The sequence below is a fragment of the Taudactylus pleione genome, unplaced genomic scaffold, assembly GCF_031769625.1.
Source record: "Taudactylus pleione unplaced genomic scaffold, aTauple2 ptg000073l, whole genome shotgun sequence".
Lineage (NCBI taxonomy): Eukaryota > Metazoa > Chordata > Amphibia > Anura > Myobatrachidae > Taudactylus > Taudactylus pleione.
In genome coordinates this window covers 3,742,212-3,765,000 of record NW_028284475.1, presented here as the reverse complement: position 1 = coordinate 3,765,000, position 22,789 = coordinate 3,742,212, and the positions used below count along the sequence as shown (strand labels likewise).

General features: G+C 41.9%; 1 protein-coding gene across 3 annotated transcripts in view; it reads left to right on the top strand.

Moving 5' to 3' along the window:
- Positions 1–22,150, top strand: part of VANGL2 (VANGL planar cell polarity protein 2) — a 56,326-nt gene extending 34,176 nt beyond the window's left edge. For 2 of the 3 annotated variants that reach the window (XM_088467583.1, XM_088467584.1), the window contains 8 exons: positions 390–553; positions 6,957–7,245; positions 7,648–7,771; positions 10,111–10,715; positions 11,976–12,112; positions 16,796–16,931; positions 18,215–18,446; positions 19,829–22,150. In XM_088467583.1, the coding sequence (XP_088323709.1) occupies positions 7,175–7,245; positions 7,648–7,771; positions 10,111–10,715; positions 11,976–12,112; positions 16,796–16,931; positions 18,215–18,446; positions 19,829–20,089 (1,566 nt within the window). In that variant the 5' untranslated portion in view covers positions 390–553; positions 6,957–7,174 and the 3' untranslated portion in view covers positions 20,090–22,150. Of the gene's footprint in view, positions 1–389; positions 554–4,750; positions 7,246–7,647; positions 7,772–10,110; positions 10,716–11,975; positions 12,113–16,795; positions 16,932–18,214; positions 18,447–19,828 lie in introns of those variants that run through there. The other variant, XM_088467585.1, reaches the window with a different exon arrangement.
- The last annotated feature ends 639 nt before the right edge of the window (positions 22,151–22,789 follow it).

Sequence of the window (22,789 nt, the reverse complement as noted above, 5' to 3'; positions counted from 1 at the left end):
CTGCATAATACATGCCGGCAGTGTTCATAGTAAATATATACTCTGTTTTGGGCTGGCCTTGTTGCCAGGGTTTGTTAGGTGTCCGTTTGATATGTGCAGATCTGTTTTATATGGTGTGTACAGCTTATATCTGCATGAATATACCACGTTCAATCTCTGATAAAAGGAACGTTGAGAAACTGGAGCATTTAACCATCCACCATGTCACCTACATGTAGCGGAGGCAGCCATTTTGTGGCCAATGCTTGGCCTAGTAATCCATTTCGTGCCACGGGCCCCGGTGGTGTTCATGGCGGGTTGATGGTTTGCTCCATCATGAATTCCGTCTGCCAGTTGCTTTTATGTTTGTTGTATTTATATCATTTCTAATACTTTCCTTTTTTTTGCAGAGTTTTGGTGTCCCGCAAAGTCTCCTGTGAGGAATCTCAATGTTGAGCCATTCAGGACCCCAGGTTTTTACATATTTGAATCCCAAGTTCCAGCTTAAGATGTATAAAGGTCCGTAGGATCAGTCCGACTAATCAAAGGCCGTGTTTACTGCACTCTGAACCCAGTAAGTGTCATGTGGTGGTCTAGGGGGCATATTCAAGTGGGCGTGAGATTTTGGTGGTAAAAATTGCGGCCACTACCGCGACCATTTTTACATTACCACGAGTATGCATGCTCTCGATACCAGCAGTATCCAATTGAAAAATTAATGGTTGAGATTTTTTCGACAGAAACCCACAAGTACTTTAATTTTTTGTAGAACAGCCTGTACCCCTCACCCCCCCTCTCCAAAAAAAGGGTAACACTGTTAATTTCTGAAAGACAAATATTTTTATATTTTAAAATGCTGTAAATGGCTGATTTGAGCATATATATTTAAAAAAAAAAAAAAAAAAGTTAAAATTGTGTGTGTGTGTATATATAATACAGAATTTTTTTTTTTTTTATTAAAACTCAAAATTGTGTTTTTGGGGTAATTTTAGAGCAGTTTTTTTAAAATGTAAAAAACTAAACTGTAAAAGCTATTTTTCGTTTACATGAAAAATAGTGTAATTAAATTTGGGTTGCAGAAATTAACGAATGAAGGTTAACTTGGGGGTAATTTGATGCTATTTTTTAACAGCCAATAATGACATGTAATTATCAGACTAATTAAGCTAATTGGAAACTTCCAATTGCTTAATTAGTTATTATGGGTGGAGGGGTGTCCAAGGGGTTCTGAAGCAAGTCCCCACATATTTGAACTTAAAACAGGGAATTTCTGTGACTTTGCACCTACTAACAGCTTGTTTTTATTTATTTTCTTACCACTGGGCAAAAGCATTGCAGAACGACAACCCTTGACGGTCTAATGGCTAGCCAGATGAGTTTTGCTATGTTGTTTTTTTATTTTCTTTGATTATCTGGAATACAATTTTGTCATCCAGCGATATCAAACCTGGGGGAGAGGTGGGAATATGTCCACTTAAAAAAAAAATAATCTCCAGTTCCCCAAATTGCAAATGATTAAAATGCCATGTTTTTTTTGGAAAATTACAGTACGTATTTTACTAGGTGTTTCCCTTCCAACGTTAATCTTATACGCAGTGCGAATTCTGTGCAAAATAGTAAAACAAAAACAAAAAATGTAATATCTTTGATAAATCTCCCTTACCAGATGATGGGCTCAGGAAACGTTTTGATACGTCCTTGCCCTGACGCAGCCTTTCTTCCTGAGTTTTGGGAGTTTCAGAGGGACAGGTGCTAGCCAGCTATGATGATGTGACTGTACGGACCAATAGGAAGCTGCTGGTCTGCCTGCCCCCCCCAATGCTAGGCCTGATAGGGCTGGATTCCAAACTTGATACCTTCCTCTCCCCATCTCAGCACCCCATGGGTATTACAAAAGCAATTTGACTAGTCAAGTAGTGTTCATTCTAGCACCCTGCATCTGTCACATGCAAGGCCCACTTCCTGCGTGGGATGTCGCTCTCTGGTGCTTCTAGCACACTAGTTTGCATCACAGCAGTTTGTTACATCAGCTGAGTGTGCTAGAAGCACCAGAACAGAGAGCCACACCCCAGGCAGAAAAGAGGTGTCAGGTGCTGGGTGCTAGAATGAACACTATTGAGTGATGCCTCTGGTATACATATATAAGCCTGAAAGTAAATTCCTACTTTGTCCAATGCTTTCGAAGTATGATGGGGAGACTGTTGAATCAAGTTGTCTTGCTTTCTTCTCTTTAGCCAATAAAAAGTTTAACTGCATTATTAAAAGTGAACCATTGTTAGAGGATGGAACCAGGGTTGGTGCTGGACTTACTCTTAATGGGGAGCCTGAGGGCTGATGCCATTCCTCCAAAAGCCAGCCTAGACTGTTTATTGAAGGGGTTGAGTCTCATGTAGGATGGGCTTCAACTCTTTGCCTCTCTGCGGCCTTTGGACTAGACACACACAACGAGGCAGGAAACGGGTTGTACTGGTTGTAGGCACCTGACCTGCCTCCTATACATTGCTAGCTGATTTACTAATGTGTTATTATGGTATTAACAATCGGTCTCTATTGTAGTTTTATTTTTTTTAAGGTGTAACTATGCCCCTCCTTGTAAATGTTCTGCAAGTGTATGTCATGAGATTTACGTATGGGGGACAGCATACTGGCGGTTTAGCAAGTTGATGAAATTTAAACAAGGTCTAGGCCTGCTCGCTCCAGTGCTGCGCATTGTTGGTAATTATAATGCGCTCGCATATTACGCTGCGCTTATTCGTTTACCGGAGGTTTAAATCTCCAGACGTCTCTCTTTCCAAGGAGCATATTAGAGACGCAGATAATGGGCTGATACAGAATAAGAACTTGTGGTCAATGCGTGTGTGTTAAATGCTTTGTAGGCGCACCTGTCCCGCACACACTGTAGCGGCAGCCTCGTTCTGGATGAAACCAATGTTCCTAAAGCCGCGTATCAACTTGCGGATATTAATGAGCGACTGCACGATTACGATGTCGTAATCGCTTATTAATCGTGCACTAGAATGTCAGAAACAACCAGCGATGTGCGCTCTCGCTGGTCGTTTCTGACATCAGTCATGGCCTGAACATGCCGGTCAATCTGCCGATAATGAAAGATTGGCCATGTTCAGGGATGATGGAGGGTGCCTACACTGAACGCCATATCATTCAGTGTAGGCACTGCAGGGGATGGGGAACGATGGTACGATTACGATGCCGTAATCGCTCTGTCGTTACCTCATCTGCTAGTGTTGGTGCGCCTTTAGAGGGCAGCCCAGTCGCTGGCTCCAAAGTGGCTGCCTGCACTGTATGCAAACGGGTGCACATTAAATCGTAGCGGTGATTTTTCCTGATCTTGCAATTGTATGATAGGTGGGAAGTAGATTGAAACCAAATAAATACAATTTAAAAAATGTACCTTCTTTTTTTTTTTACTTTTTGTTAGGCGATATGGCTTAGACCCCTGCTTTTTTAGGGGTGGGGATGACAATTTAGTCCCTACACTGTAAATGAACATGATAGGTGAGAACTGTCATTATTAGGGACCTAAAATTATATATATATATATATATATATATATATATATATATATATATATATATATATATATTTTTATTTTTTCTTCTCATTTTAGGTCCCTATTAGTGACAGTTCTCACCTATCCTGTTCATCCACAGTGTAGGGAATAAATTGATGGTGTATATAATATAAAATGCTGGTTTTGAAGGGTGTAAAATGTCATCTCTTCCCCCCCCCCCCCCCAGGCCTTTTTAGTTAGTCTCCCTGGAGAAATCTGATCCCTTCTTCCTAAACAAAAGGAGAAGAGTTACAAAATGCCCCCTCCCTCCTCCTCTTCCCTTTTTCTTCTTTACATTCCCTCCCTTATTCCTGTTTCGCTCTCGGCTCGCCCTCCACCCTGCCTTTCACTTTCTCCACCCCGATCCTCTCCATGCATTTGTTTGTGAGGATGCTTTTGGACCTGTCTACCATTACCTAGGAAACCACAGGGGCATATGGGGGAGGGGGGAGGTGCGCAGAGAGGAGGCCTTTTTGGGTTTCCATGGTGATGGATCCGAAAAAATCCGGCATCCGGGACAAAAGCCTTTCCCGACTGCAGCGTCCTGACCCCTGTCTTCATTAGTCCGTCCAAAACCAGCGCTTGGAAGCAGAACATGACGGTCTCTATTTTTTAAATGCCCTTTTTTAGTAGCGTTTCTATGGTAACCAGGCCTAGTCATATTGTCCCCCCCCAACCGCAATTACCTTGCCATACACGTCGCGGCAAATGTCATCAAAGATGGGTCTGTCAAAACTGTACCCGCGTCAAGATAGTCTGTCTGCTAATACGCTAAATACCCATGGTTCTGTCTGATATTTCATTATCATATCGGCCAATCGCTTACAAAATATACCAGCTGGGGACGCTTAACACTTCAAAAGCTGACGTCAGGCATAGGTTGTGCTTGCCACCATTGTGTTTTAAAACTTGTTTTACGTGTAAGAATTCACGTGTTTCTCATTCATTAATGCATGCTAGCAATACAATTTACAACGCAGCCAAAGCATATGCAAAATGGGTTGACATATGCAAAGCGTGGATATATATATATATATATATATATATATATGGTTTTTTAAAAGATCTTCCCAGTGCTTCTGTTTCAATGCATAGTTAAGTATGTTTGCAATTTTTTTTTTTTTTCTTCAATGCAATCTTAAAAAAAATAAATAAAAAATAAATAAATAAAAAATACACATTAAAACTGCTTTAATATAATTGTTTGCATTTTATTTGTTTTCTTCAGCATACATTTGTTTTTAATTATTTTGCATTTAGACAAAACTGTGGCTGTAGCCAATCCGATGTCTGCTGTCATTTTCAAAGAATGGTCACCTGATTTTATCATGTGACCTATTAGTCTTGCTATTGTTTACCTGTGCGCTGGTTTTCCAAACCGTCCGAGAACAAAGGGTTAATTGTCTTACACCAAGGATCATTGACCCCCACAGGATCCTCTTAGTTCGTTCCGTCCGATGGTCCCCTGGTAGAAACTGTTAATGGATTACAACATATTCATATTCGACCTCTGGCTTTATGGAAACGTTCCCACGATACAATCCGCCCCTGAAAGGCTTATACAATAGACCTATAGAAGGTACGTAACCTAGTCCTTCCGGACAGGCCTGGTTAATGGAATCTTACAGGAGCTCTGTGTCGGTTTTATTGTACAGGCCGATATGTACTTTAAATCGCATAAAGCGCCCTCTAGATGAGGGACTGAGGACAATTTTTGGTTTCGGCAGCAAGAAAGAGACACACTATATAGGCTACTAAACTAATACTAGGCCTCACCGATTAGTATCGTGTGCGGAACTCCTTCTGATTTTACAAGATTTCTTTAAACACCCATTATACGCAGAACTTAGCCTTCGCCGAATACCTCTGGCGTTGCCCATATAAGAATTACAGTAGTATATATATATATATATATATATACCGCCACAATCTTCTCTTCACTTAGTTCCCCAGGCAAACTTTTCTAAAGTGCCCCATACATCTGCCGGCCGATGCCTAGATCAGACCGCCAGTCGTCAATGCCTATCGGCAGCCATCGATGATCAGTGATATATTCAGGAATCTTCAAGTTAAATATCCCCGATTTGTTGATCCTGATCATATTTTGGTCGGGATCGTCAAATAGGGGTAACCAAAGATGTTTGATTTTGCTGATGCCCTGTCCTTACAGCGTCTGGGGATCGGGGAATTGCCCAAAACATTGCAGATATATGCTGGGGCCTTTAATTCAATTTTTTTATTCACCTTATACTTTGTGTTGCCGTTTTCACCCTGACAGGTTCCATCTTGCATGCTGCTGTATCTGTAATTATCTCAGGGCACTAATAAAGATCAGTGAACATTTTTTATTTGAATTGCTGCAGGAGGTGAAATGTCATTTCTTCTTCACAAACAACAAAGAGATATAGTTCTTCCTCCTAATACCAGGTCCATATGATAAATGACAATTTCCAGTCTATCCTAGTATGTTTCCAGTATAGATACCTAGGCGTAATTTAGTTTTCCCTAGATTGGGCATTATACTGAAGCAAAACCTGAAAATGATCCCTAAACAAGGGTACTCCCATCTCTGAGCTTTCTAACCATATTTTTTCAACAAAAACATAAAGGTTATACCATTTTTTTTTTTTCCCTCTGATACATAACCTGTGAAGTGCTTCAGGCACCACCATCTATAGTCCGAGCACCTGACAGTATCACATTCCGGAGCTTTGTACATATGGGAAATGCGGCTGCAACTCTGAAAACTGTAGTTTTTTGGAGTTTTGACCGCATTTTAGCCTTATTACATCCCGCCCAGTGTGCGAATGGTTTACAGGCAGTCATTGTCTAGCCTGAAGTAATATATTTATACTGTTTTTATCAAAATAATCCTGCCTTGTTTAAGTTCATGAAGTACCTCAGTGATTTTTTTGACAAGTTCCTAGAGAAGTGATGTTCTATGATCTCGTGAAAAATAAATAGTGCAGGTTTCAAAATGGCCGCCATCTGTTTACTTTGCCCAGTGTAAAAGACCCACGGATGTGATGGGTAAACAAAACTACTGAGAGTCACAGAAACTTAAACAGAAAACTGCCCCCGGGGCGATTTGGTAAATACAGTAATGAGCATTCTTTCATTCTGCAGGTGGGTTCATGTCTCGTTAGCACCATGATTGGTTAAAGGAGACTGCATAACCGTGCCAAAGTTACATACGTTGGTGTATAATGTTACATGCTACCTCTATAATAAACGTTGCCAGCATTCACTGGCTGCCTGGGTTTTTTTTTCAGTGTGGAGTTAATACATACAAGCAATTCTTCAGGCTTAATGTAAATTTAATTATAAGTTTAGTGCTAGGTTAACTTATTTTGTAAATTGGTGATTCCAAAGCTTGCACAGGGCTTAACCGTTTATCTCCTGTTAGCTGTCAAATCCTAGGTGTCCTTATTTTTCTTATGAGACGGAACGAGACCGCCTATCAAAATAGAGTCCCTCAAGGTGAAAGTCGATTTTCTGGCTGCGCCCTTTGGCCTGAAAAAGCCAGTACTGAAAGAGGCCGCGGCCGTGTTGGCTGCAGTTCCGGGATCCGGGAAACCGAAATCCGTCAACGTGGATCGCCATAAAGGACGCTTCTCTGAAAACATGGACAACGAGTCCCAATATTCTGGGTACTCCTACAAATCGGGCCAGTCCCGGAGTTCACGCAAGCACAGGTGCGAACAGACTGCGGAATTGGTTTAAAATTCTCTATATTACACATTTGTTTCTAATGGCAGAAGTTGGAAGGCTGCGCTATGGATCCAATATATGGCATTGCTGCTTTTTTGTTCGCCAGGTACTTGTCCTATCACACGGAGGCAGCCATTTTGTGTCTCATCTCACAAAATGGCTCTTTCAGTTCTTGATGATCGTGCAAGTACCTCGTGATTTGATAGGCCGCAGTCTCCACAGGATATTGATTCAACTCCCCTACAAAATGGCCGCCTTCCCTGTGTCTATGCAATGGGTGTACTAAATAACACCGTACAAATAGCGCCTTTGTTATATAGAACATAGGGTTCAATCCTAATATAGCTTAATTAACATTATTTTATTTGCTTATCCTTTCTTTATAGAGATCGGAGGGAGCGGCATCGCTCTAAAAGCCGGGACGGCAGTAGTCGGGGGGACAAGTCGGTCACTATCCAGGCTCCTGGAGAGCCCTTATTAGACAATGAGTCCACAAGAGGGGAAGAGAGGGTAAGTGCTCATGGCATTAGATGTTAGTTGTTTTGTATTTTGTCTTAGTACATACACAAGCAAAATGGATTTGAAATGCCATCTTTAATAATGATGCTTTAAAAAAAAAAAAAAAATGAGTTTCAGCCCCACGCAAATCCTGATATATTTTCCGTTTTTTATTTTTGCTTTTCCTTTTGACTGTCCTAATTTTAACGGTGAATAAAATGATTTGCATGCTGGTATTTTCCACATTGTAAGGTGCACAATGGTTCAACGTATTTGTAGCCCTGCAGAACGTTTTGGAGGGAGTGCAGAATTTTCCTTGTTAAGTGGGATGGAGCGTAGAGTGCTCTGCAGTGCAGCGGAGCCGGGGTGGCTGGTGCTCTCGCCTTACGTCCTCCAGTCCTTGTGGCTAATTATTTTCCATGGGTGTCTGCAGAGGTAATTAACGGGAGAGCTTATTGATTCCTGCAGCATTTATCTGCTTCCAGTCTCCAGCCTAAAAGCTGTCACTGCCGGGACGCGGCAACATTTAACAGGCAGCCGGGTGTGTAAATGAGGCGTGCCCTCGGCCCTTTTCCCCTTAGGGACTGTTGCCAGGGAGAATGTGTGAGCTGATCTGAAGTCAGCTGCCAGTACGCAGGTTAATAGACGGCACGTTGTGATTGGTCACTGGTGATGTCATTCTTTCCAGGCCATGTCGAGGGCAGGAAGAGGCGCTGGGATAGTGGTGGACTCTTACTGTGGAAACTATATTAACCAGCCCACTGTACAAATTTACCTCAATTTTATTTTATATTTTTTTAAAAAGAGGAAAAAAATTTTTTTCTATATACTGTGTGTATGTGTATGTGTATATATGTATGCATGTGTGTGTGTGTGTGTGTGTGTATATATATATATATATATATATATATATATATATATATATATGTGTGTGTGTATATGTGTATATATATATATATATATATTACACACACACGCGCAGATGTTGTGTACTCATGCACTATTGCTGCAGTCCATTCGCGAATCGCCAGGTTCTGTGTGACTCTGCTTGTGACGAGCGTCTTTTCGTCCAAAAATGCGTCTGAATTGCAAACCCATGCGACTAACCGCTTCTCGAGACAACTCATTTAATATGTGACCCTTGTATATCTGTGTGCGATGGAGCCTGAATTTGTATACAAAGTGCTGCATGGCCGCGGCTTTCTTCCACGCCAAGTTCTGTTGTGTTTCGTAAACCGTTTACGCAGATGTTGTACAAATGTCGCATATCAAATTGATCAGTGCCATTTTGTTAAGCAGTTTGTCGATTAAGATGAATTTTCAGGTGAAAAAGACGCCTGGCGCAAGGGACTTGAGGTCTCACTTGCGCCAGACATCTTGCATGGCGCGAGTAGCTAATAGACGGCCATTATTGTTCCCTAATCGGAGGTAAACTCTGACATCCTCCATGTACTTTTATAGAACAGTGCCCCCAGTGGTGAAATAGCTGAACAGTCTCTTCACCTTCCGAAACAGATTGTGACCAAACCTCCTTTAAGGCTTTCTCTATATAGTTGCTTTTCACAGCAATATAGTAAATCATGATATTTTTAAGACCATGTTTGTTTTTCCCAGTAGTGCTGTTCAACTACATTTTAATCTAGCAAAACACATTATAAAGAGGGACAATTTAATAAAATGCTTAAACAACAGTAGTTGGTGTTTAAACGTTAACATTATTCTTTTCTTTCCCCCCAATCTCCATCGCATTACAATACTGATGACGGGGGAGTTTAGAAATGCAGGATCATTTTAGTCTAATTACATGCTGGTTAAAAATAAATTATGTTTTTCATAATTGTTACAAGTTTGACAGCGTCAAGATAGCATCACGTGAACGTGTAACTTGTGTCGCCAGCGAAGGTGGGAGCCAGATACACTGTAATAATCCAGACTCCCACCACGACGGGTTCAGCGCTGTATAATGGGTTGGGGTCCGGAAGGAGATATATATGCTGAGATATATATATATATATATATGTATATATATATATATATATATATATATACACCAAAGCTTATAGCATGCCTAGTATGTTTGCGTTGTTTATATACGCCCATCGCATGGTCTGTCCCATTCCTTTGCTGAAGGCTGGCCTATTTAAAGGGCTGGTTAAACATTGCTGTAGAATGGGGAGGGCATAAAGCTGTGCAGTACAGTGATTGGCTATTTGCGTCCTATATTGAATCCTGCTGGGATAAATGTCTCGGGTTAAAGGATTGGATGGTCGTTGTGAGAACGAGAATCTAGAGTATTTTACGCTTTTTTCTGCCATATTATTTACTAATCTATTGTTTGCCTGATTTTGCAGGATGACAATTGGGGTGAAACCACCACGGTGGTCACAGGAACCTCTGAGCACAGCATATCCCACGATGACATCACACGTATCACTAAGGACATGGAGGACAGTGCCAAACTGGACTGCTCGCGGCACTTTGGGGTCATTATTGGCGGAGCCTTAGCTCTCATCTCTTTCCTGACCCCTATTGCCTTTATGCTGTTGCCCAAAATTTTACCGTGGGATCTGGAAGCCTGTGGCACGGCTTGCGAGGGTCTCTTCATCTCCGTGGCCTTCAAACTCCTCATCCTTCTCGTGGGCAGCTGGGCGCTCTTCTTCCGTCGCCCCAAAGCTTTCTTCCCCAGAGTGTTCGTTTTCCGGGCTCTGATTATGGTGCTCATATTTCTGCTGGTGGTGTCCTACTGGCTTTTTTACGCAGTCCGCATCCTCACGACGGCGGAGAGGAACTACCAGGGAATAGTTCAGTACGCTGTGTCGCTGGTGGATGCCCTGCTCTTCGTCCACTACTTGGCTGTGGTTCTGCTGGAGCTGAGGCAGCTCCAACCGCAGTTCACCATTAAGGTGGTGAGGTCCACAGATGGGGCAAGCAGGCACTACAATGTTGGCCACTTAAGGTAAGACCAGATCCTTCTCCTAATGGGTTGGGGTTGGAATAACTGAGACTGTAGATCGTACAAGGCCTGTAGACTGTACCAGGCATAGTAGCCCCAAAAAAAAATCCAAGCAATCAATGACGAGGAAAAATACATTGACTTGAGTGAGATGTTGCCTTCAATCTCTGTCAAAAAAGTCAATCAATAGGAATCGTTAATTAAGAGCAAGATTTGGTTTTATTTACTGCACACTTATTAAGTTCTGTAAATAAGATAGTTTGTTTCTTCTCTACGTCCCGTGACAAATTGTTTGCATTGAGCATTGTAACATAAATGAGTAGCATTGTACCTCCAAGATTAAGATGGTCAGCCGTGCTTGACAGCTAACCGGGAACAATAAAGGCTGGTTTAGCCTGGAGTTTTACGGGTGGTTGCCGAACCGTAACAATGAAAAATGTCTTGCCCTGTAATTTTAGAATAATTTAAAATAATATTATAATTAAATAGGTTGCACAAGTTGTGAATTAAATAGGAAGAACAAGTAGGGCAATATTAACCTTGTAATGTCTCCTTGGATTAACGAGTCCTTGTGTCAATGAGTAATTCCCAAAGACAGAGTCAAACCTCTAAGGCTTTACATTGCCAGAGGACACTCAAACTAATATTCAATGGCTGGCAGAGGATTCTGGGGTCAATGCTCCTATCCACGTGGCTTATTATAATGTGTGTGCAATGGATACCTGCAGACATGAAACCATATTGTTGGAGAACAATCGCTAAAAAATGATTAGATTTTGAAGACCTTTCTCACCAGATTAAATTCTTTTTTTAATTTTTTGTTGGCGGCGATAATTAATGGGCGCCCGACGTAGCAATTTATTTGTTTGGGCACCAAATTAATTCTCACGCTTGTCGCGTGTAGAGCGATGGACCCTTTGGGCATCTTTGCAGCATGTTCTCAGTATTTTATATCTGTAATATAATCTCCATTTCTAGGACGTCACAACCAAGAACCGTTTTGTTGAAGGTCTAGTTGAGTCTATAAGCCCTAGAAGCAGGCACAGCCATGAGTCCCGTCTCCTCCTAGCGGTGCATTTCCCATTCTGTAGTCGCCATCGTCGTTCACGCTGGGTGTCCGCAGTGTCCTGGGTCTCCTTGGCTTTGTCCCCATGCCCCTACTGTATTACCCTTGTGTCTCCCTTTTCCTCCCACACCTTTTATATTTTGTAATTTTGGTCTCTACACACATATCCCTACCCTCTGTCTGTTTTCCTCTCACAGTATCCAACGAGTTGCCGTATGGATTTTGGAAAATTATTATCACGATTTCCCTGTCTACAACCCTGCGCTCCTGAACCTGCCAAAATCCATCCTGTCCAAGAAAATGTCTGGCTTCAAGGTCTATTCCCTCGGAGAGGGTGAGATGGCGTTCTCTCTCCCGGAGAGCCCCCTGGTCTTCTCCTTACTGTCTTCTCCTTGTTTCCTCCAAAACCCCATGTAGATGATCTGTGTTGTCATTGCTTTTCCTCCGGGTCGTCCTTTCCAGTCAGGAATTAATAGAGGATGGTCTTGGCCTAAATAATATTTTGGTGTTTTTAATTGAATCCGTAAAACAACCTGTGTAAGACTTGCCGGTGTGTACTCAAGAAACGGGGCACGGCCACTTGTTGGGTGGCTACACTGTAATATAATGACTTGCTGTATTACTAAATGACTGTATGCAAAGTGTATTTATCTGTAAGCAAAGCCAGAACATACATGTGGTATACTGGTTTCTATTACAGGGGCATCAGTTGTCTTATTAGGTCGTCTTGTGACTTCCCAGATACGTATGAAAGGTTATATACTACACAGTGCTTATGGGGTTTTTCCAAAGGACAGAAAAGTGCTGCTGACTGGTTGCACCCTTGAGTGTTGTCGGTAAATTAGCCCTTACAAGTTTCTCTTTCCGTCACGCTGCAAACAGGTAGCTGACTTAATAAGTGATAGCTGTAGATTTCTTCCAGGGGGTAGGTTGGCATGGAGATTGCACAAGGACCCCCTCCTACAAAACGCTCCTTTGGTCTGTTGTGGAGAGTAAGCGGAAGGTGACGTCGTATATAAAGAACATGTTTTTTTATTTATTTTATGTTTCTAGTTAAGACACTTCCATATAAAGACAGGCATTGAGACATAGTTTAAGTGTCTCCTTGTCACCAGAGTTTATTTGTAAGACTCCACAAATGAATAACAGGACTTGTGGTAGAAGAATAAGTTTCATCGGTACAATGACAAGTAGCAAAAAGAACAAGTTCAGATGCCATACGTATAAGTTAAACAACTTAACAGTTGCTTAAATAAAATGGCAGCATAAAACATTACGGGCACCAACGGTGGTAGAAGACGGGCTTACATGAGACGTAAGCTAGCAAGGGCCATGAGCTTACAGTCTAGAGCAGTGTTTCCCAAACTCATTCCTCAGGGAGCACTAACAGTGCATGTTTTCCAGGTCTCCTCACAGTCACAAGTGAAATATTTCGCTCCACCTGTAGATCTTTTAAAATGTGTCAGCCAGTAATGGATGCACCTGTTTACCTTCTAGGAAAAATGGAAACCTTGCACTGTAAGTGCTCCCTGTGGAATGAGTTTGGGAAACGCTGGTCTAGAGGAATGGGGCCAGTGGAAACTGAAGAAGCAATGCACTACTACAGGTGTACTTGGCAGGTGGACAGCGCAGGCGACGTAATCAGGAGGCAGCTAGTAATGGTAGGGTAGGAAAGAGTGAAATGGGGGGTGTTGAGGGAGATATTGAAAAATTGTAGGTTGTCTGACAGTCTGGTCAGTGTGAGGCGAGGAGTTCCCTAGGCGGGAGCAGCTTGTAGGAGAAGTCTTGGAGTGCGAGAGGGAAGGAGAGGCATAGGTCAGAGTGAATGAAGAGGTCAGTGATGTATGATGAGGAACGTTTCTGAGGATGAGCAGCTAAAAGTGAATTGCCAGTGTCTGGATTTGCAGAGGAGCTGTGGATGAGAATTGGTGGGTTAGGAGAGTAAGCACCACCGCTGCTTTTTGCATGGATTGGAGAGGAGAAGGTTGCTGTAGTCCAAGTGGGAGTTGCTATGCAAATGTACCTGGGATTTGTTTACTTCCCAAGTAAGAAAATGGTGCATTTTGGTTATATTACGAAAGATGAGGTGACCTGACTGTGAGAGGGACTGAATGTTTGGGGGTAAAGCTGGGGATCATTCATTGATGGCACTGAGGCAGTAGGCTTGGGTACGGGGAAAAGTCGTTAGGATAAGATAGGAGGAAAAAGGTCAGGGGAGGAACCAGGAGAAGACTAGAGCTGCAAATTCCAAAGGAGCGGAAATTGTTGAATAGAAGAGGGTGTTAAATGTGCTGAAGAGGTCAAGGAGCATGTAAATGGAGAAGTAACCCTTTAACGTAGCTGACATCAGATAATCGGTAACTTTAGTGAGTGCAGATTCAGTGAAGAGGGCCAAACCAGACTACAGAATCCCGAGGAGGGCGGAATGAATATGGGCTCAGGCAGTTGTCGAGAAGACATTCATGAAGATTGGGAGCAAAGGGAAGCTGTGAAATGGGCGGGATGTTGGAAAGGACAGATTGAAAGGGATGGTTTCCTGAGAAAAGGGGAGGATAAGTATGAAGGTAGAGTGGAAGATAGTGGTGGATAGGACCAAGTTGAAGTGGGCGGCATTGGAGTGGATAGTTGGAAGACTGCATGGTCAAGGGAGCAGGTTGAGGGAGCGGAGGTGGAAAGTGAGATACCTTTGGCTTGGTAACAGGAGGGAAGGAACGGAGAATGGCAAGGTGAGTGGTGGAGAGTGTTGTTGGGGAAGGTAGGCTGGGAAGAACAGATTTGTTCCGCATGGGTCACCTTCAAACAGGAATGAGCTAGGGATGAGGTGATGGGGAAGGGCAGAGACTGCTGAGTTGTTGGACACCGTAGCCAGGAATTGAAGTATATTTCTTTGAGAGTGTGATGTAATAGGAGGATAGAGATACTTGCTAATTGCTGGGAATGCCCAGGACAGCTTGGAAGCTTGTATGGCCCACCATCTCTGATGGCCTCATACACTCTAGTCAGAGGAGTTGGTAATTGGAGACTTTGGGGTTGATCTATAAAGCAGTGAAAAAAAGCAGAGAAGTGGGACCAGTAGAGAAGAAGATGTCAATAGCAACCAATCAGCTTCGAGGTAGTATTTATCAAGTACATTCTATAAAATGACAGGTACAAGCTGATTGAGAAGAGCGGTGAATGTGGACCAGTGGAGAAGCTGTCCGTAACAACCAATCCGCTTTCATCTGTCATATTATAGCATATACGTGATAAATACTACCGCAAAGCTGATTGGTTGCTATGGGCATCTTTTCCACTGGTCCAAATTCTTCACTCTTCTCACTGTGATACCTCAACCTCTTCTCTTTTTTTTTTTTTTTTTTTAAAATGGGAAACGCCTCCAGCTGCTGCTGAATTACTGCAGATCAGTGTACGGTGTCTATTGGCAGTGGTGGCGAACTTTGGCACTCCAGCTGCTGTGGGACTACATATCCCAGCATGCCTTGCCACAGTTTTAGCATTCTCTAATAGCAAAACTCTGGCAGTGCATGCTGGGATATGTAGTCCCACAGAAGCTGGTGTGCCAAGGTTCGCCACCACTGCTATAGAGTATAGCGCCTTCTGCTGGTAAATTGTGTGAATACTAAACTCTTCAGTAGAAAAGAGCAATTTTTTTTTTGTCCAAAGCAAATAATGACATTTTGCAGTGAGATAGTTTTGGACCCACATTTAACATAAAATCTTCTGGTAGGGAAGTTGAACATTGTAGATTAAAACCATATACCAATTAATGCATATATGTAAATTAAGGAGCAGCCATGGTTTTCATGCTCGCACCCACTTTAGTCCTGACCCCTAGATCCGCCTACATAGTAGACATGGGAGTAAATCTTCGTCTGGTAGGTGGCCCTTTAGGGCACCGTGAGTTGAATATTAAACCATGGTTCTCTGTAACTTCAAAGCTCGCCTGTCACATGTACTGAGGCCTCATTAGGCTTCTCTGCTGACTTGAAAGATACCTCTGTGCTTCAGGCTGGCTTTGTAAATGAAGCCCTTTTAACCCTTGGAAGTATTCAGTGCACTTCCCACTTGGTCCTCTCCCTAGATCAGTCCATTTCCACCGTAACACTGGAATTAACCTTACATGGCATTGCTAGGTGATTATTATATTTTTCTAAAAATGCAATTTGTTTTCTGGTTAATACCAAGGTTATTCCAATGTCGGATAGAAATGCACTTTTGTTTATCATCAAGTGTTCATAGTCGATATAAAATAAAGAGAAATTTTATATAAAAAAAAGGACACTTAATCTTATTTACATAAATTATTTTTTTGTCCATATGTCCCATTACCCAGTTGAGCGTCTCTAACTCCTTTAAGCCCTTTTTATCAATGGTTTTCATCTTGTATTAGGTGGTAATTTTACAAAGTAATAATGTCACACAAGTGTACAAAGCCTCCTTCTTGAGTACATATGGGCACGGTCATAATTCATGCATTTTGCTTTACGAAGGCAGTATTCATGAACTAACTAAGGTACGACTATCCTCAACTTTGATATAAGGCAGAGTCAGCCAACCTGTGGCACTCCAGCAGCAGTGGAACTATACCTCCCAGCACGCCCTGCCACAGTTTTAGCAAGCCCTAAAACCAAAGCTGTGGCGGGGAATGCTGGGATGTGTAGTTCTACAGCAGCTGGAGTGCTGCCTGTTGCCTAACCCTGGTATAAGGAAACTCTTTGCTAGTGTAGATCATTTTCCCTCTCTCAATGAATTCATGATGGTCTGTCAACATTATGAGGGAAATGCAATCAGCCGCGAGGTTCCGACGCTGATAATGCGCAGAGATGCGAGCAAAAAACGAGCAAGGTTTTTACTGCCGTTAACGTATCGCGGACCCTAATGGCTAATTGAATCCTACCCTGAAAGTGTACTTTTCTCCAGTACAATAGTGGTAGTATTTTTTGCAGAACTAACCAACGTCTGCCATTTTGATATTTCATAAACGGTAATTTTTTTTTAAAATTTTTTATTTTTATAGAGAACACAACTAACAACTCGACAGGGCAGTCCCGGGCAGTGATCGCCGCAGCTGCCAGGAGGAGAGACAACAGCCACAATGAGTATTATTACGAGGAGGCGGAGCATGAACGGAGAGTACGGAAACGGAAAGCGAGGTACTTAAGCCGCAGTCGTACAGCTGATGGAGCCTGGGGCTCTAGATTCGGTGAATTTGTGACTTATGGCCAGTTATGATTCCATACCGGGCTCTGGCGTAGGCGTGTCTCAAAATTAGAGCCGCTACGCCTGTACCAAACGCAGCACTGCCTGAGTGTGTGTCACTGCCCTACTCCAATCAGCAGGTCGGCTCACATTACCCATCACGTGAGTGGCTGACTGATGCCAGGGGCATTTCTTAGAGCTACTGGAGGGCGATGGGATTAGAGTCACAGGTTACTAATCGGTACGAGGACCGATGCCTCTGAAATGATTGTGTGAAACAGTACTTATGTATCCAACTTGCCAACCTCACCACTTTATGGGGCCCATGCAGCTGCGATGTACTGCCCCAAATCCATGTTCTGCCGTAGTCAGGGAACTAGGGTAATCCAACGTGTTGGAAATCCTCGATTCATCAATCCCGATCCTAAAATGATGGGATTTTTAAATTGATGTCTTCTTGCCCGATCAGCCCTCGATGTCTGCAGATCAGCTTTTTTGATCGTCGGATCGGTACGACAGAACAGGGAATCGGGGCTGTAGATGAATGGGCCGCAATAGTTGCGTCTTCAGATCAAAACATTTCATGGGCCCTGATTGCCAACTGTCAGCAGATTTATCCCAAGGCTCCAATCACTCCTCATAAGTCAGAGAAGGCTGCAAGTTACGTAGGCTTGGCGCTGAATCCAGAAACCTGTGCAGGCTTGCAGGTTTCGCTGTTATCCTTTGCCCGCTGGAGATGATCTTGGCATAGTTACACGTTGTTCTTGTCACTGACAATAATAAGAATTGTTGAAATTGTGTCTACTAAATATCATTTTCAGTTTAAGACTTTTCACTTGATCTCCTATACATAACCACAAGAGTCAGGTGACACACGGAGGGCGCAGTTCAGGAAACGCTTGTGCTTTTCATTGGATGTCATTGTACCTTTTCGCCAATTGCGTAAAAAAAAAAAATAGGTTACATTTAAAGTTTGACGCCCAATGCAGTGTGAGGAGGCGGCAATCGGCAGGATTGGTGAGAGCGTTGCTTATCTTAGGAGGCATGACTGCAATATGTACACATCAAATATTTATTTATTACTTATTAACATTGAGAATATTACCTTGCACTTTACAGTTGGGATTCCAAAAAGTTTATTGTCCTGCCAGTGGTTTTGTTGCGGTGTATACTTTTTGTTTTAAATCTACTGTTATATATTGGTGGGTCCGGTAACTGGCCGATGCTGTCACCCTAGGTTGGTGGTCGCTGTAGAAGAGGCTTTCACTCACATAAAGCGGTTACAAGAGGAAGACCAGAAGAACCCCCGTGAGATCATGGACCCAAGAGAGGCCGCTCAGGCCATCTTCGCCTCCATGGCCCGAGCCATGCAGAAGTACCTCCGCACCACAAAGCAGCAGCCCTACCACACCATGGAGAGCATCCTTCAACACCTTGAGTTCTGCATCACACATGACATGACGCCAAAGGTCGGTTGTCAACATTTAACGACCTTTACTGGACAACTAGCTTTTTATTGTCTGGTAACATGCTAGCTCTTCAGATTTACCAGAGATGCGCGAGCCATTGCCTCAAGCGTCTTTTTGTTACTGTCACTGTAGCCCGTGTTGTCTACAGGTGTCTGATGTCACCCCAAGCCAGTAGACTTGATCTGAGGGAGATGGTGGGGAGCTGCAGTACCCTCTTATGACCACTAGCTGGCATGGTCTATTTCTTGCATTTAAGTTAAGCCATCTATTTTATTATTTTATTTGTAGGCTGTACTGCAGCAAGGGCCATACGTGCTGTACGTTTTTCTATATCAACAACATTGTGGCATTGAACAAAATAGCTGAAAATACGATATTTGCCTTGGCATATAATGGAAGCTTGCATTTTAATTCGACGTGTCTGTTTTTAAATCCCGCGCTTGCCCCCTGGATTTCTCTGATGAAGCAAATTCCCACTTTGCTATAAAATATTTTATCTTGGTTTTTCCTCCATTGTTGTATATCTTTTAGTCCATCGGCTAGCTTTCATATTGCTGCTGTTTACATTTTATTTCCCAGTAGGGATTGGAACCAGCCTTACGGGGTGGTATTGCGCTATTTTTTTCTGATGTGCTGGATAAAATATTTCCCACAGAGGTGTTAAGCTTCATGTTGTACTGCTTGTGGTTTACAGCCCCTCCTCATTTAGCTGTAAATTCTCCGCTTTGTAATCTGATATATAGAATTTATTTATTTTCTCGTTTAGGTGGCAGATGAAAACATAACTTTGCCACCTACTGGTTGCTAGTATGAACTGCAGCGCAAGCACAGAGCCAAAGACGTCCCTCCCTCAGGTTACACACATCGAGACTTTACTGTTCCTTGCGCTCTCATTTCAATAAATATTCATGCCTTTTCATCTATATTTAATTGTGGGCTCTCTGGGGAGTCTTTTGTCATGTGCTGGGCAGATGTGTGGATAACGCCCTAAAGCCTTTAATGAAAGAGTGTGAAAAGCTAGGAGACCCCTTTTTTTTTTTTTTTTAAGTCATATAATGCCCATAAACATTGGTTTGTGTTTCAGCAGACAGGTTATTGTGGATTTGTCATTACTGTATTTTTCTTTCCACTGGTAACAGGTGGATTGTTAACTGTTCTGCAACCTGTAGCACTACAGCTGCTTTAGAACTACAAAGGCCATCATGCTTTGCATGCTGAGTAGTTCCGCAATGGCTGTCCATCCTCGGATCGCCTACTTTTTTTTTTTTTTTTATATATATTTTTCTACTTTTTTTATTTTTATTTATTTTTTATGAATTACTATGTTAGTGGGAATGAAAATTTGAATGCGGTCTAATTATGTTATATTTCTTTTCTGACAGGCTTTTCTTGAGCGGTATTTAGGCCCAGGGCCAACCATACAGTATCACAAAGACCGCTGGCTAGCCAAACAGTGGACATTAGTCAGTGAGGAACCCGTAACCAATGGATTGAAAGACGGGGTTGTGTTCGTCTTGAAACGCCAAGACTTCAGTTTGGTGGTCAGCACCAAAAAAATACCCTTCTTTAAGCTGTCTGAGGAATTTGTGGACCCCAAATCGCATAAGTTTGTCATGAGGCTTCAGTCAGAGACCTCCGTTTGAAACCTCTGGACCCTCATACAGGTGTAAGGGATAAAAAGGGAAGATTTGCACAACTTTTGTACGTTTGTGCACCTTTCTTTCCTTCGTGGCTTTCCTTTGTCTCTAATGACTTTTTATGAAAACCTCAACATGCCTTTTTGGGTCTGCACCAAACCAGAACTTCTGTTACAACATATGGTTCGTCAATCGGATCTTATTTTGGACCTAAGTGGAATCCTGTTATGACTTCCATTTTGCAAAGGGAATTGGACCCCATTCTTCCAGCTACCAGGGTGCTCGACTTTCTCTCCAGAACCGTGTCCTCCCCTTCGTCCAGATCATGGCTCATTTCCCTCCTACACCTTGGCAATAATTGAGATCTACCACTGTTTGCATCAGATGAGACTTCGAACATGGACCACACATTTGGCTTCAGTGATTTAGGTCCTCGTTTTGACCATAGACACCAGCCAAGGCCATAAACGGATACAAATGTTTGGTGCCAAAATTTAAAGGGCTATCAGTCAACGCTTTTTTTTACCGTCTAAAATTTCCTGGTGCACTCCTCCCAAGGTCCACCTTTTAATTGTGAATAATAAGCAAACTTTTTGAAGTCTAGAGAAGCGGCTCAAACACTAGACAATGTTGTTTATTCTTATTCCAGATACTGTTCCAAACTAACCTGCCCACCTCGAAACATATCTATGTGGGCATTGGGGTAGGCAAAGTTTCTTTGTAGACCTATATGGTTTTGTACGTCCAGACAATTTTTGCTCAAAAAACCACTAAAAGTGTGGCGCTGTCCTTTTTTTAGTTTTTTCCAAATATATTTCCTAATTTGTACAAATTGCTAATTCAAATACTTAAATGTACTACCATATCATCTCTAGGCAGAATATCAACTTAGGGGTCTAAATTCATCTGTAAAATATGTCATAAGCCTCCCGCCTTTTTTTTTTTTTTTTTTTAAGTTAAATCTGATTTTTACCTTTTATCCATCAGGTTTTTGTTTTTTTTTTGTCTACTTCTTTTACAGTGGTGCCAATAAGGAAATTTGACTGTTACATTCCAATAATGCGTCTCTGGATACAACCGTAAAAATGCACTACTGACCGCATCCTCATGTTTACAGTCTGTCATACACAGACCGACCCACCATTTTGGCTGGCCAATTTATGTTGACATAAATAATTTTAGGTGTGGCATTGATATATTTTCCATTCACTACCTTACGTTAGACAGGAGTGAGATATGAAATAACAAGATTAACCTACAACACGACTCTTATTCAACGGTTTGTTTGTTTTTTGCAAAGGGTTTCATCTTGCATTTTCTCTGACTATTTATCTACAAGAGGAGATGCAGTGGGGTGCAATTTTTACGGAAATATTTTAACTTTATTTTTTTATTTCTCCACTACCTGCCCAGTCATTATTATTTTTTTTTTCTATTGTGACATCTCACTCTTAGTTTAAAAGAAAAAACATTTCTAGTCTCCCACTACTGAAGGACTTAAAGAAAAAAAAATAAAGTTGTTTTTACACTACCTTAGTTGTTGGCAAATGAGTAAATTATTGGCTGAGCGTTAAGAATGGTGATTGAGGCTGGTATAGCCCTTACAGGTTTTACAAGGGACAAATGAATGTATTGAGAAGTTTTATATCTTCCATCCTGTACTTTAAGCTATGAGACATCTTCACCTTCTGTTTAAAAAAAAAGAAAAACAAAAAAAAAACAAAATAAAAAAAATGCAAAATGATCAATTTAAAACCAGATTTTCGTGGCATTCCTTGCTTACCCACTTTTGCCCCCATAGATACCTACGCAAAATTAAATTTGCTGCCAAATAGACATGCTTTTTATATATTTTTTTGTTTGGGAGGCAATACCTGTGTAATGGTATCACTAGAAGCAGCGTGCATGTTTCATATGTTTTACCTAACTATTACATAACACGCTGTGTGGTCAAGTTCAGCAGAGTTAAATCCACATTTAGATCTGTTGCATGGGAAGGTAGGCTAGAAAAGGAATATTTAAGTTTTTTTTTGTTTTTGTTTAATGCTTCACAATTAACTTTTCATATTTCCCTAATTAATAAATGTGGGCTATTTGATTAAACTTTTTATTTTTTATTTTTGTGCCTTTATGGTTGTAGTAGAAGGAGGGGGCAATGTGAAAATGTCAACTGGCCTCTGCTACAAACAAGTACGGGTCCTGACAAAAACAATCAAGTACTATATTTCCATCACTAAGGAGGGGTATCCAATTAGCCCTGAAGTCGGCCTGATGCTGGCACTTATTAGGTTTTTTTTTTTCGGGACTTGATGTGTCCCGAAAAAGAATCACAATAATTTCCATTTGTTCACCTAAAAAAAAAAGGTGAAAACACATAGGTCCGCGATAAGCTCGTGGACCTATGTGTTTTCGGGAGAACTAACCTATTATTTCGACCGGAATAAATGGATAGGGTGAAAAAAAACATCGGGGATAATCGGCGAAAAATCCCTGTTTTTTGCCGATCGCGGGGGTCAATTAGCGCCAGAGCAATGTTGGGGGCTAATTGGATACCGCTCAAAGTAGCAGAAAAACAAATAGCCGTTAATTGACCAATGGTTTGACTAAGTCCCCAGTAGGTTTATTTAATATGTGGATGTCTCTGTTACAGAGTTTACATGTGAACGTAGTCACTGTCGTTGCATCACAAGTAACCCTTATTTTTCC